The sequence below is a fragment of the Parus major genome, chromosome 4 (genome assembly GCF_001522545.3).
Source record: "Parus major isolate Abel chromosome 4, Parus_major1.1, whole genome shotgun sequence".
Taxonomy (NCBI): Eukaryota; Metazoa; Chordata; class Aves; order Passeriformes; family Paridae; genus Parus; species Parus major.
The window spans coordinates 21810588-21826292 of record NC_031771.1 but is presented as its reverse complement, the minus strand read 5'-3'; the positions used below and the strand labels follow the sequence as shown (position 1 = coordinate 21826292).

The following is a 15705-nucleotide window of genomic DNA, read 5'->3' as shown; positions in this document are numbered from 1 at the left end:
GTACAACTCCCATTTCCCCCAACTAGTCTTCTTGTCTAAATGAAAATAGAAGCATTACAGAGGGATGGGATCCATTGGTGGTATGGGGAAAGAGTTATTTCAGAAGTTATGTCAACACAAGCATTTGATAAATTTGAGAAAGTTTAATCATATAGTAAAGGAGAGTTTATTTCTATTTACAGAAATATATTTCTGTATAATGGAATTTCATTGTACACTACCTTTATATGTTTCAATACATCTCTCTTTATAATGTAGGTGCTTTAAAGGTTGCTAAGGATGATGTAGCCCATAGACTTAACATGGTATCTCTGTACCATGTTATTTTCAGTCTTAACAGCAGCTTTGTAAATTGGATTATTTAGTAAACTACAAATTACATATTCAGGTGCCAGTTAGTAAACTTCTAGCTGACACTTTATGATTGCATATATAAAGGAAGTAGAGCCCCTGTATGCATTCAGGATGGCGGTTTCTGCTGCAGAAAGTCTGGGGCATTCATTCAGAAGAGCCCCTTGGGATTTTTTTTGATGCATGAGATTTTGCTTTTTTGGGGGGGGGGAAATCACTGATTTTTGGTTTTTTCCAGCTTTTTAGGACTCTAATTTTTTTTTAATCTTTATTTCTTGGATTCAGGCTACTGGTATTTGGCATACCGAGGGTCAAATTGGGGGGGAAAAAATCTATGTAGCTCTTTCAAATAGTCCTTCTTCTCATGCCTCTCCATCAGTGCATACACCAGAAATAACACTCCCCCTGTATTTTGAAAACAGTGGCTTTGTAAAGTGGATTTTGGCAAGGCAAGGTACTGGGTGGTGTTGGAACATTTCAGAAACATGGTGAACAAGTTCCTGTTCTTTTCTGCGACAGACGGGCTCCTCTGTCTGGGAGAGGGTGGCACTGACATGTACAGAGGAACAGAACTATAAAAGGTCAAACCTTTAATAAGGAAGATTGCTATGCCAGTGAGAGAATGTTTCTAAGTCTGTGCTTTACCAAAAGTTACTATTTCTACTTTCAGTGAAAAAAGAGGGGAGGGCAGAAGGTAAAACTAGGAATGTCTTTAATCAGCTCAAGTCCTATTGCCATGTGACCTAAACCTGGAGGCTTCTATGCAGTGCCTGGGCAGATGTATGTGCAAAACTCTTGGAGGCTGATATTGGGAATTGGGTGGCAACTCTCAGCTTATGTCAATGTGCCTCTAGGCCCCTGTCTCACAGCTGGTTCCCACAGTAGTGAGATACTGATAGTTGTACATTTCCTATTCAGTAGTTTTTCCCTGGCTGGTTGTTCAGCTGCAGTATTTTGAACTGTATTTGCAGCATTTCTCACTGAAACTAGGCAGACAACAGAAAACAGTTCTGTGACCAAAAGAAAAAAAAAGTTTGTCTTACCCTATATCATCTTGTACTTTCTGCCATCATTGCTGTCAGTCCCAGATTTTGCAGTGCTTGCTTCCCCAAAGCCCTGCAAGAAGCAGCAAATTCCTCACTATAAGGTTTTAAGGTAACCTTGTCATATGCAGTCAAGAAAATGTATTTCTAGACATACCTTAGTTAATTAGTTCTAAAATACAGTGGTACACAGGCCTTAATGGTCAAACCCCAAGTACAAGGCATTTGTTTGTGTATTTTCTTTTAAGATTACATTGAATGGTAGTTATACAAGGGGGCATTCATAACACGAGGATCAGGGTTTATAGTTTATTATTAGCATTTTTAAATTATCAGTAGTCAGAGTGTGGAACATCTCTGTTGACACATGGGACATTGTACTCAGGAAATAACATGGTGCTTCCTGCCAGCCTGAAGGTTTGTTGCCATTTTTCATTTCTGAAATGGTTGGCTCTGAGTAGCGTTGGTGTCTGAGACACAGCACTTTCCATTAGTCACAGGTGGAGAGCACTGTGAGGTAACAGATATGTGAAGTAGAGATATCTGGTAAGAATATAAACTATTTTTGTAGTTCATGGTATGCACAGCTGAGTGCTATCTTTGTCCCTACTGTACACCACATCTTTATGGACTGTGATTATAGCAAGAGATATTTGGACTCTCCTAGTGATATGTCTGTGCATATTACACCACCTGTGCAGCCAAGAACCTTTCCAAAACAGCATTTGCATTTACTTTGCTCATGAAAGTTTACTGTCAGCTGATTTGATTGCTTGATTGCCAGGATTTTTTTTCTTTTTTTTTTTTTTTTTTCCTTCTTTGACTCCTGTACTGAATAACCCAAACTGATAGGGGAAGAGATGATTGAACTTCGAGTCTTCCCTAGGCAACCACCTGAAACAAATGTAACAGCCAAAATGCTTACAGGTAATGGTCTAGTACATCCGGTTCTGCCTCAGTACTGTTATGCTGTAACAGGTAACTTGGAGGAAAGTAAATGAAAAAAGAAATCCCAAGTGTTGAGTTTGATTGAGGTGCCCACAGCTGTTCTTGAATCAGTGATTCAGTTGTTTGTGCAAAGCTAGCAACCTGGACACCATGCTTGCACATGTTCTCAAATAGCATTGCTAATTATTTTAAGGAGTCAAAAAGGGAATTGCAAATGTTTTACATAGCCCATTGGAAGCACTCAATGATCCTACAAATAGTACTGATTTGACTGCCAAGTTTAAAGAAACAGTCTCAAAGACTGGGATGGCAGAGCAATCTCTCACAGCTTGGGAATTATTGTTATTGGAAATTAAGTAAAACTTAGTTTCTCACTGATTAGTCCATTTGGTGCTTACTTTTTAATGCATTGTAGTCAGTATGTAGAAGGTAGGTTTGACATGTAATGCACAAAATATTGTTTGGATTTTGCTATTCTGTACATAATTTTGATTTTTTTTACTCATAATTATTTTGCTATACAAATTATCTTTGTCGGTGCAATAATGTTTTACAGAGTTACTTTGTGGAAAGTGGCAATCGCTGTGTTTGGTTTATGGCATGAATTAATTGAGGAAAGAGGCTTTCAGTGGTGGGGGGATACCTGCTTGTACTATTTAAGCTGCCTGTGCGCAGATTGGTGGGAGCAGGGAAGAGATGGTAGACCCCAAATTCATATCTGACATTTGTGGGATCACGTCACATCAGACAGGTCTGACAGGTAAGCAAATGACTATACCCTCAAACTGTGATGCTTGTATTCTGTGATGCATTGGGTTCTCTTAGGAACCTACAGAAAAGGGCTGGGAGTTAGATTAATGCACAGAAAAATATTTGTTAGTTCATGCTTTGAGAGAGGCTCCAGTGATTGCCCTGAGATTAAACAGTCATTTTAGAATGAGGTAAAATCCTGCCTAAGCAGAGATAAATAAAGATCGTTGTTATTAGGGGGCCACTTTCAGGACCACAGAATTCATCCCAGCTGTTCTAACAGCTCCTGTGTTGGACTAACTGGTGCAAAAAAAGAACTTCATAGGTTCTGATATTTTTCTGTAATTTGCCTTACACAATATTAACAGAAGTTATTGTCACTTAACTATGATATGCAGTGGGCTAATGATAGATCTGTTTCAGTTTGCAGCTCATCTGGTGAAAAACAAATACCCAAGGGTCTGCATCCTTGATGGAGGAATCAACAAGATCAAGCCAACTGGTCTCCTCACTGTTCCTTCTCCACAAATCTAAGTGACTGTAAACATTCAGGACAATCTGTCTGAAGAGGAAAGTCCTACCTACAACACAGACATTCTGAATCTAAAGGGCATTATGGCATCTTCCTAAGCTATCCTCATGACCAGTGTCTTATCCTGCAGCTGTGGAGCTCAGGAGTTTGGTGTTTGTTCTTTAGTATAGAGCTTCAGTTGGAACTGATCAAAACTGAAGCTTTAAGCTTTCCAAGAAACCTCTTACAGCATTGCAGTGCACAAGAGCTTGGGCAAGACTGAACACAGAGAGAGGAACTCATCTGGCTTTTGGTATCTTATATTTCTGTGGAACAAAATTAACTGGCACGTGATGGCTCTAAGGTGCACTTAGATTGTTCGAAAAAGTACTTTACTGTGAACATTGAAAGTAGCAAAATGAAACTGTACCATGTATATCATGTGAAAAAGTGTGTTCCCTAATATTTGAAAAGTAATTGCTGTATTTTCTGACCTGCTTTATTTCTGAGAAAGTGGTTTTTTTTCATTTGGTTTGTAAATAAAGATGTGTCCCAAATTGAAAGTTACTGTAAGAGCAGCTGCTGATTCAATCCAAAATCTATCACAAGATGGAAAATTTCTTCTACTCTGTGGTGAATTTAAGAGTCTATTTCTACAATCATATCAAATGTAACAATTTCTGAAACAATTGCAGTTACCAGAAAAGTAGGCTTTCAATAGCGCTGTGTCTTAGGAGTATAAATCATTTATTCTTAATAACATGCTTCCATTTAGAAGCTCATGCCTTGGAAGGAAACGTTGCAATTTTAATTTTCATGTGAAAACATTCTAGAATTATCACTCTTGTATGAATTGGAAGTTGAGAGTTTCCTTTGGCCCTTTGCTCTTTCAGCTAGTGGTGTCAATTTTCTTGGGGATTTTTTAAGTCCTTGAACATGAACTTTAAAACTGACAGAGTGGGACAGCAACCTGTTTTTGAACTAGGCTGAATGCAAGTGCTGCAGATGAGTGAAAGCAGGCTCCCACAAAGGGCATAAGGTAGCTGTGTAGTAAAGATGTGGGAATTACTTTGCAGTAAGAAGCAAAAAGCATTTAAAGCACTGACAGAAGCAGGAATTGGCATATCTCTTGCTGAAAAACTAAAAATAAACTTGATTCAGACAACTGCCACCTTTCAAGAGATGTGGGGGAAATACCCCAACACCTTAATTCCTCCTCCTCAAAATCCCATGTTAGGTTTGCTATCTTGTCAGGTCCATTATTCTAAAAGTAATGCTGGAGATGGGAGGAAGGCTAGGAAGATAAAAGAATCTGTCTTCAAGAATGCTCCTTGAAAATGCTACATTTAATCCAGGAAAACCAGTTATGTTCATGTACGACTGTCAATATGGCAGTGAAATTAAATGGGAATGTGGAAGAATGTGTTTTAGAAGACAAGGAAGTGTTAGATTTATCTTTTTATATTTTTAAAGCAGGAAAAAACTGATGTGACATGAGGCTTAATAATCACTGAAGTGTGAGGATTAAAATGTATTTTGTAAAATTAACAAAACTACACCAAAGACCTGTTCACCTGGTTACAGTCACATATTGGCTTGCAACGTGAATTTGACACCCTGCTCTTTTATTAGAGCCTCATCTGAAACATGGCAGTTTCCACAGTACAAGCTCACTGTAGGCTAAGGAGGATTTGCTCTGGAGATGGGATTATTGTATGCCTTATTTGAGGATTTTATGTCAGGAATAGGGAATAGTTTTAATTTGGCAAACAGAACATTGCAGCAGCTAACTTTGGTTTTTTTTCTGTCACAACAGGTTTCCAAAACAGAGTTCTGAGTGAAAGGCTAGGAAAGGTGTCTATACATCACAGCCAACCTGATCACTTGTTCTGTGGAGTTTTTTTAGTGTTGTGGGTTTGGGGGTTTGTGGTTTTGGGAGGGGTTTTTTGAACTGAAACTGTGGAAGATAAGACTTCGTGAGAGGTGCTGAAGGAGGAAGTCTTCATTCTCTCGGTGGAGCAAGCAGAAGGTTTTATAGCGCTCTTGAAAGATTTCTGGAGGCTGAGTTTTCCAAACCTGTGCATTTCTAGAAGCATGGTTTGTCCAGGTGTACCATTCTCTGTTTCAGACTGCAACTGGATGCCATAAAGATCTAGTAGGAGAAAAAAAAACAATGTTCCATGTTGGTGTCTTCTGCTGCTAACATAAAAATATCCTAACTAAATGTTTCCCGCTGTTGGGCCTGGAAAATGCAGCCTCTCTTGGTCTGTTTTTTCCTACCATTTTAAAAACATCCTGAATCTGCCCCAGCCACGTGGGCCTATAGCTTCCTGCCAGGACAGTCATATTCCCAGAGAGTCCCCAGGTGGGCTTCTGAAAAATGCAGAGGAATTAATTTTCTTTTGGCAGCCTTACACCTGTTGGTCATTGCAGACTATGAAACAATTGCTGCTGGCACTGGAGTGTCCTTCTTCAGACAGTATACAGTCCTTTGAGCTTTTTATTGCAATCTGCATCTAAGTTCCTTGGGATTTATTTTGTTTTCACAACTGGATATTTGTCCCGTTTGGCCCACTATTTTGGAGCAAAGACTAAGCCTATTTGTTCATATCCTAGGAACTCCCTTCCTGCACCCATTTTGTTTCCCTTTGTCATCCTGGTTTCTCCATGCCTGGCTTCTCTATGACTACAGTACCTTCCCAGTTCAGGATAAGAGCAGCTCACCTAACATAGCAGAAATGAGGAAAGTCACAGTGTTTACTGGACTCTAACTTTCACTAATGTGGTTCACTTAAGGTAGTTCTGGTTTGTTGATTTTGGGGAGGTTTTGTTGATTTTTGAGATGTTTTGTTGTTGTTTCAATTTAGCATAAGTCTTCCCTTTTAAATTATGTTCTTCCCACTGGTAGTCTTTCTTGGTAGAATCTTTTGGTGGACTCTTCCTGGTATTTCTGAGCTAGAAACAGTAACGGTAGCAGCTGAGCAGACTCTGGTATGTATTCTTTCATTTAGGTAATTTATTTTTCTGATTGCCAGGATGATTGCTTGAACTGCTAAAGGCTGAATAACTTGTCAGAGTGGATAAGGGTTAAATTTCATGTGATTCATTCCTTGCTTCTTTTTCCTGGTTTTAATCTATCCTTAGGCTTACTAACAAGACCACTGCACTTCAGTGTGTTGCCCGTGCCTTTGTGCACTCATCATCTGTGTAGGCATCACACAGTGGTATGATCTTATTTCTGTGACCTTCTGGATATCAGTATCTAGACTTCCTTTGATTTTTTAGTTAACTAAGGAAGATTTTTATTGGAGTATCTCTTAGCTGGACTTCAGAGCTGCATCACACAAAACTCAACAAAGCAAAAAACCCCAAGTGGCATGACTTAGTTCTGCAGCTGCATCACTCATGTTATTATTGAAGGAGGTACTGTGAGAGTCTGTTAATTCTGTGGCCTGAGACATACTTGCTGCTCTTATTTACAGGGTGCAAATGTTGTACAGAATATCACTTTTCGAGATTTAATTTGTACTTTTAGTAGCTTATCAAGTTCCTTCAGTTAATACAGAAAATTAGGTCTGTCTTTATTTAGCTTTCACAGTGTTCAGATAGAGTTACTAAGAGGTCTGGGAATTGTGTGGGACTGAGTATGACCTTTTAATCTCCCATTTCCATTTATCTTTTCTTTGCTGATGAGTCAGACTGGTCTCTTCCATTGTTGTTAGAAACTTTACTGTCATCAGTCTTATCTTGCTATTTTTAATTCTTTTTGTTGGGCCCAGCTTGTGAAAATTAACTGAAAGAATTATTATTTTTCCCAAAAGTGTTTCTTTCCAGGAGAAGTAATGAAACTTGATCTGTGCTGACTTAGCTAACATCAGATTTGTATATTTGCCTAGAAAAATTGCAGATTTTCCTTTTTCTTTGAATGCTAAGCTATAATGTTGGTATTGTCAATCTTTTAGGTTTCCAGACTCAGTAGAAAGCTGATGCCAGAAACTGCAGGCTTGTTTGGAAAATAGTGTTTAATTTGCTTTTCAAGTAACCATAAAGCTTTAAGTTTGTTACTGGTAATGTCTTTTAAATAATAGCACCAAAATACCTGTTGGAAAACAATCTCTGTTCTATGTCAACAGAATCTGTATTCTATTCATGTACGTTTAAAAATTCTACTTTCCCTAAGCATGTGTGATTGAAGACAATTCAGAGTTGTTATATGTCTGTCATTATATCAGCATTTAATAAACCAGTGTTGGACAGAATTTAAAGAATCTTAAAAAGCATAGGACCACTGAATCAATTTGTAAGTATTTTTTGTAAAGCCTTTTCCCAAAATTTGTTTAAGCATACTGTAAATCCATATTCCGATTAATCTCTAATAGTGGTCTTGCGTATAAAGGTAGAGAGACCCCAGTGCGTGCACTCCCATAATTCAAGTATTTTCCTTCCCTGGTGATAGGTCCTTATATCTGTCAAAAAGAGCAGATACAGTAAAGCAATGTGGTAATAATTGGATTCAATGGGAAAAATCCATCAAAAAGTTGCAGATCACTGGTTAAATTAATGTTTCCTAGCTGAAGCAGTATTAAATGTTTCCTCTTTGTCTATCTAGAATTATCTGTCATTACTTTATTTTAGAGAGAAATAGTGTCTGGTGGTATCAACTTTTTTCAGCTGAGCTGGCCAAAAAGAGTAAAACTGAGAGTACAGAAGAGGTAAGTGTAATAATTATGGGGTGACATTCTTGCCATTTTGTTAGTTAACTTGATTTGACTTGGTTCATTTGCTACCATAAATGTGTTTCTCAAGTCCTTTGAAATTTGAGCAAGCTAATATCTCTGATTTTACATCTTTGCTTTAAGTAAACAACGTTGTTTCTCCAGCCTTAAAGGTGTCATCACATGTAGGATGTTGTCTTCAAAAAGGAACTTGTTAGCTTTCAAGTTTTGTATGTCCTCAGTGTGGAACCAGTTCAATGGCAGCTCTTCAGGCACTGTAATGCCCATACTCCAGGTCTGGAGAGATGTCCCATGTACAATAAGTACCTGGAGGAAGGAGCATGGAGAACTTATTTTAGTATAAAACTTTATGGGTATATATCTATGAATACAATATAGTTGGGGAACAGCTTACTTTAAATTGACAAGATTGTTAAAAACTGCTATCTCTTTTTGGAGGATCACAGAATCCCTAGGTTGGAAGAGACCTTCAAGATTGTCGAGTCCAACCGATGCCCCAATACCTCAACTGGACCGTGGCACCAAGTGCCACATCCAGTCTTTTTTTAAACACATCCAGGGATGGTGACTCCACCACCTCCCCAGGCAGACCATTCCAGTATTTTATCACTCTTCACTCTTCCCATGAAGAACTTTTTCCTAACATCCAACCTAAATTTCCCTTGTTGCAGCATAAGGCTGTGTCCTCTCAGTTGCTGTCCGGAGAAAGAGACCGACCCCCACCTGACCACAAACACCTTTCAGGAAGTTGTAGAGAGTGATAAGGTCACCCCTGAGTCTCCTTTTCTGCAGGTTAAACAACCCCAGATCCCTCAGTCAATACTCTGAACCTAGTTAGAATAGCTCAGAGGTTGTAATAATTAAATTTCTCCTTTGCAGTAATTGTATAGGTGTACAGTGCACATAAATACATGTTAATCCGAGGGCTAAACTGGAAAAGTCCACTTGTCACTTCAGAGATAAACTTTGCAATTACTTTTCAAGAAGAAATGAGCAAAATGGGAAGTTAGAACCCAGTGCTGTTGCAGTATACCTGAGCTCAATTGTTCTAATTAATTCTTTCAAAATGTTTTGTGGCTCTTGGTCCTATATGTGCAAATATACAATTACCCTATATTTCTTCTTAAAGCCCTAAAGATAAACCATTATTTATCTGTGTTTCTTTGCTGTCATCCTGCCTAATAGTGCTTTTACTGAGCATTTTAGAGGCCCTCCTTCCCTCCCTTCAGGACTTCATTCAGCTTTTCATAGGGCCTTACCTTTAGCTCACCTTACTTTTTGGAAACATGGGATGAGTTTTCTTTCTCAGAATAGTTTTTTAATGCACTCATTGTGTTTTCTGTTCCTGGAAGTTCCTTGTTCCTTATTAATAAATGCCTGAAGCCACTGACATTGGAATCTTGGCTTGTAATGAAGTGAGATAGCTGCTGTGCACAGTGGACGGAAGGCAGGGAGAAGTGGAAAATTCCTCTCAGTGCCTCCCTTGGAAAGGCATTCCTCCTGTGATGAATCACTGAGAGAAGTCTTCATGGTGATGGATGCGAACCAGTGGGGGTAGCAGGAGAGAGTTGAAGGCATCAGGGAGTTATTCTCTAATTACTCTTTCCTGGCAAGGTAGAATAATTGACATGTAGAGCTCGTGCTTCAATCTACAGCCTCTTGCTCACTGCTCGTTACAGGAGCACCAATCCCTCATGGACTGGGGCTGCTCTTGGGTGAGCACATCCTGGGACTCTGCCATGAACTGTCTCCTCCTCTTCTGGCAAAGACAAGGTGCCTGCCTTCTTTTTTTTTTTCCTTTTCTTCCTTTTTTTTTAATTAGTGGGAAAAGACAGGCACTGGAAAATTCAAGCAGCTCAAGTGTATGTGCTTTACATAAAAGTTGTGTGATAGATGGTCATGGTAGCAGTAATCTAAACATACAGATATTAGGGATCTCCCTTGTACACCTGTTCACTTGCTGCAATGCTGTGTTGCAGAGCCTCACCTGTTCACAATTTACAACACCTTGATAGATTACTACAGCATTGGACTTTTGCAGTTTTGTGCAGAAACATCAGACTTGTGTCTGTGCCACAAGGGGTGAACCATGCTAAGTAAAGTCATTCCATCCCATAGAAACAGCTGCTTGTAACTCCTGGTCAGTTTTCAGAAGTCTTCAGTTACGTACACAGAGGTATTGCAAAAATCTAAACCCTTTGTTAAATGTCTAGATGGGACCCAAGTTCCTGAAAATCAGGCCTCCATGCTCAGTGCCAAACATTTCAAAACTTGAACTTGAGCTTGGAAAATTTGTCCTTAAAAGGGTCAGGATTTATATTACTGCCAGTAAATGGTTTCAGTGGGAAATACTGGCAAAGCCATCCCTTTGGTGGTGTTAAGCTGTTTTGCAGGCCACTCATTCTGCCTGTGCAGTAGAACAAGCCTAAGTGAGGCATTCATTGATGGCATTTGTCTTTACTGATCTCATTTAGTTGATTAAATGAAAAAAAAATCTCCTGCACCCATTTTCCTTATGAAAACTTAGACTACAAAACTACAAAAGACTACAAAATCCTCCTAAAGTCTCTGCTGACCCTGCTTCAGATTTCATTTTCACGGAAGTGCTTTTTAATAAGAAACCTTAAGAAGTTCAGATATTAGCAGGCATGAAGATTGCTCTCTTCACTGTTTTAGAGATTCAGCACAATGCAAAGATGATCTGAGGCACCTTCAGATTGAAGATGTCATGACTCCTTGCTTTAAGTTAGATATAGGCTTAAGTTCCTTAAATGCTTTGTTCTGATCTGACTAGAAACAATTAGCAGGGATGATCAAAACTTAAGCTTTGCCTGAATCCACTCAAAGACCTGAAGGATTCCTGCTACATTGTTGGTTTTTTTTATTAAGCCAAAAGTTAAAATACTTCCTTATAGCCAGAGAGCCTTAATCACACAAAGGAATAGTTGTAATAATAATAATAATAATAATGATGATGATGATGATGATGATGATGATGATGATGGTGCTTCAAGGGAAAGAGGAGAGGCTAGAAACATTCAAAACCAAAGTGGAGAAAGGCCACCCACCAAAGACGTGTTGGAGGGATGTAAACAGCCCTGAGAGTGCACACTCCAGTCCTGGAACTTCTCCTGGTCAAGGAGCACATCCCATTTGCAAGCAGTTACTGTCAGAAGTTGGAGGAACCTTTCTTGCCTCTAGTGATAGAGCTGCAGTCTACAATTAGGTCATGTTTTGTTTCAGGGACCTGCTCTAGGGGAGGTACTCCTTGTGTAAAGGGTGCCTTTACTCGGATTTGGAAGTGGCATAGCTTCCAAGGAAAAAAAAATTAACTCTTGGCAAGGAGACAGTGTGCAGCCAGAATGCTCAACCAGTGCTCAGCTTGGTCTGTGTCACAAATTACAATTTGTAACTGCTGATTACTTTTTGGCTGATGTTGAAAGCCTGCCCAGAGTGCAAAACAGTAAGTAATCATCCTCTCCCACCTACAGTCTAGTTCAGTGGGAGCTTCACAGAAGAGGCAGGCAAGCCTGGCTGAAAGAAAGGCTCATAACCTTTGGTCATATCAAACTCTCCAAAACTATAAATTAAATTCCAGAAGAATCATGCTGTAAGTAGGTTTTGTGTATGAATGCTCATGTACTTAATACATTTTAGGAATGGGTTTTTTTCCTCCCTTTTCTATTTTTTTTACCACCTATTTCAGTGCCCAGAGTTTGGGGGATTCTTCTGGGTGTTTTTTTAATATTCATCATGGAGCTTGGGAAACCATGGGATTTCCCATACATAAGTCCATCCACTATAAGGTTGTTCTTTGCAGTCAAGAAATAACAATTATCCAAGCATATTTTTGGAATATTTAGAAGAAAAACAGTATTTGGACCAAAAGCCATTATTTATTGTAGCTTTTAAAAGTGACATACTAAGGAAGTTGAAATTATATTGTTGTCATCAAGGTGATTAAATTCTGGGAAGTTTATGTCCGTGAACACAAAGGAGTGTGCAGAAGACAGAGGGGCTGAGTAGAGTAGGTGTTCTACTCAAATTTGTCCATTGCTCAATCAAACTCATTCAGCAAATGATAGCCCTGGTTCTTTTTTAGGCCTGTCCTGCATGCTCCCAGTTTTAATTTCTATGTGAACATAGGCTGTCATTGCCTGCCTACTTCCCCTGCCTCATTTTCCAGGTAATGGAACTCAGCCTTGATTTGAGTAGGTAAGAACAGGAATTTAGGGAACAGTTTCCCAAAGAAGTCTGGTAAACTAGACTTCCTGGTGGCCAGGTTGTTGTTGTTGAGTTGGCTCATACTGATGATTCCTGGGTTGCTGACATATGTGAAGCACCAGAGCTGTCAAGGGGGAGAGCCTTGCTGATGCTGACAGATTGGCTCACATTGGAGCATCTTGTAGCAGGATTTGTTTTGCTGGAGGCTGGAATTCATGTGTGTGCTGTATGTGACATATATATTCTGTTTTGTGTGGGAAGCTCTTTGTACTTGCAGGCTGCATTACCAAGATACAATGATTTATGATGATACATGGAGGGATTCATTTGAACTGTAAACGTTTTCTCTGGGGAAATCTGAGATATCAAGGTAGATTAATGCTTTATGTGGAGATTAATTATACAAAATTATGCTTAATTAAAAGGAATATTTTACTGTAGCTTAATCAAAAAATCCAGAGTCTTCAGTCTCCAAGTGGGCCTCTCTAGATATCAGTAGGGCTGGAGAATATTGGCAGTATAAGTGGGACTTGCAGTCAGGTATTACTGGAAGAATTTGAACTTCAGACCCATTCAGAGGGAGCAGAAGGGCTGGGGAAAACTAGGAGACCTGCAAAGTCAAATAAAATGTTTGTGTAGGCATTTAGAATGTACTGTCAGCATGGAAGGGTTTTTACCATTAAAACAGAGTAGAAACTTCACTCTTTAGTATTTACTTTCTCTACTTTTTTTCAGAATTTAGAGTCCTTTCAGGTAAGAGACAGCTCCCCATACTCTATCTGTTAGCCACAGACAACATGGGAGCAACTTAGTATGTACAGAGAGCAAAGGGATTAATGTCAGGTGTTGCTGAACTAATTTGTTATCCAGAAACTCTCAACTAGTGTGAGCCTGGAATGCATTAGTTCTCCCTGTATTGCGCTTGTGTAATTATTTGTTTAAGAGGTATTCTTGTGTTTACTGCCTTTCCTGAAGCTGGTGTTTGCTTTGCAGAGCCCCTCAGGTAGGTCTGGCCTCTTTGGGACGTCTAAGGCCCAGTCAGGCATAAATGAGGGACACATCTCATTAGGGAGTCAACAGTTCAGATTCACGGAAGGCGTTCAAAGCACAGTGTGCAGAACATTTCATGCCAAAGAGAAGATTTTCAGATAGGCATTTACATCTCATGGGCAGTTGTTTAACAGGTCAAGTGTCCTGTGGCACATTCATGACATAAGGGTATGCTGAGACATGAGCAGTTTATTTTATAGAATGTAGAAGACTCTCTCTTTAGATTTCTTTTCCCCCCTTTTTCAATTCTCAGTTATGGCAATGGTTATTCACCAGAAGTAGCACTGATGTTGATTGTGTTGGTTTTTCATGCCCAGGGTTTTTGGTTTTAGCCAACTACTGTTTCCCTTAATGTCTTTAGGATTTGTATACAACTATGGAGCAAGACTTGAGTGTCTTCCAGTGGCAATCATTCAGCTTGGAGATGAAAGGCTGGGTGTTAACCAGAATCATGAAGGATACAAGTGTCCATTTTTCCCCTGTGACAGAGATTCTGTTTCATGCCAGCCAGTTATTGTCTCTCTTCTCTTCACACCACCTGCAAGGGTATAAATGTTCTCACTCAGCCTCTGGTCAGACCAATTTCTTTACAGTTAAAATTGCACACAGGAAATCTGACATTAATGCAGCAAACTGAATATCAGGCTTAGAGTAGTAGTTTAGGCTTAGACAGCTGCTCAAACAGTGGAGTAAATCCAATAGTCCTACTCAGCAAAGATCATAATGCATTTTTAGCTGGGGACCTAGCTGGGCACTCTTCTTGTTAAAAGCATCAGGCAAAAGCAATGAAGTAGATTTGGACACAGAAAAAAATACATAAAATGAAGCAATGCAGGCTGGGTATTTTCTGGATCTGTCTCATACCCTGTGTCTTTTATTAGGATTCATGGTGAGTAAGAAACAGTCACTTTTAGGAAGAAAACTTTGAGTCTGATCTGCCCCTGAATGAATACTGAGGCAATACTGAAGCTTATAGTAAACAACATGGTTTTGGCCAGAAACTTCCATACTGAACTGTAGGGGGAACCTTGACTGTGTGCTCCAGTGTTTGATTTCTCTGTCTTTCCAAATCCTTAATACAGTGATAGATGTCACATTTGTTCTGCATGTCTTCTCTATGCTGTTAGGGCTTGTTTTTCTGTCATTGCTCTGATATGCTGCTGTTCCTGCAATGAATTCTCCTATTGTTACCTCCCTTTTTTGTTTTCTGGGGTTTTAATTTTTGCCATTTCTAGCTGCATGCTTTTGTGGCATTTCTTGGATGTGTTTCAGGGAGTGTATCCCAGTGCAAATCAGTGGAATGATGTGATAATCTGGCATTTGGTAGCACGATTTTGGTAGAGCTATCTGAGTGTGAAATTTTACCAGACTGGGCATTAAGGAGAAATGTTGTTGTTGCAGATTGCCAGCTTTAGTGGGGTGTTCAGCCTGCCTGACTCAAGGGCTGTTTCAGCCCTCAGATGTCCATGTGCAATACTGCAAACAGGTATTCTCCAGACCAGGGGTCCCCTTGGAGCACCTTCCCTCAAGGCTCAGGGATGAAAGCTGTAGACAAAGCTTAGCTCTTCAAGTAGCAATGCTAACTGCTGTTAACCTGAATTTATGGCAGGAAGATTTTGTGTTCATCAGCTGTCCAAGGTGTTAACTCTCTTCCCTTTCCATGCTGCAGAAGGAATCCTCTCAGGTATATTTTTAAAAAGAACCACATCTGACATCTTTTTGGACAAGATTCTTTTTTGGAATCTGAGAACATTGTAAGGCAATTTCAAAAAGCAACCACTTTTTTAGAGTAGTTTAGGGGATGAGACTCTGCCACTGAGCTGAGTAAATGTGTGAGGTAAAGAGGGTGTTCATTGTGTGCTACAGACACTGTGCTGTAAAGAGCACTTATAGGTGTATCAGTGGCAGCTTGTGTTGAGCTCATATATTCAAAGAACAGAAATTGGGAAACTGTATACAATGACTGACAGGCTTTTTAATCTCCTTTTGTCTGTGTTAAAATATTCTTAATTAAATTAACGTTGTCCTAATGAGAGGCTGCAGTGCTGTGCTGACAGGGCAGCATTCAGGGGGCATCTGTGCTGCTGCTGTC

At 39.5% G+C, this 15705-nt stretch overlaps 1 protein-coding gene across 9 annotated transcripts in view; it reads left to right on the top strand.

Annotated features, from left to right (window-relative positions):
* The window catches only part of TBCK (TBC1 domain containing kinase), an 88428-nt gene extending 84258 nt beyond the window's left edge, over positions 1-4170 (top strand). For 4 of the 9 annotated variants that reach the window (XM_015623935.2, XM_015623937.3, XM_015623934.3 and 1 more), the window contains one exon: positions 3516-4170. In XM_015623935.2, coding sequence (XP_015479421.1) covers positions 3516-3626 — 111 coding nt within the window. In that variant the 3' untranslated portion in view covers positions 3627-4170. Of the gene's footprint in view, positions 1-2246; positions 2322-2898; positions 3103-3515 lie in introns of those variants that run through there. The other 5 variants (XM_033513729.1, XM_033513726.1, XM_033513722.1 and 2 more) reach the window with 5 other exon arrangements.
* Positions 4171-15705: the final 11535 nt, after the last annotated feature.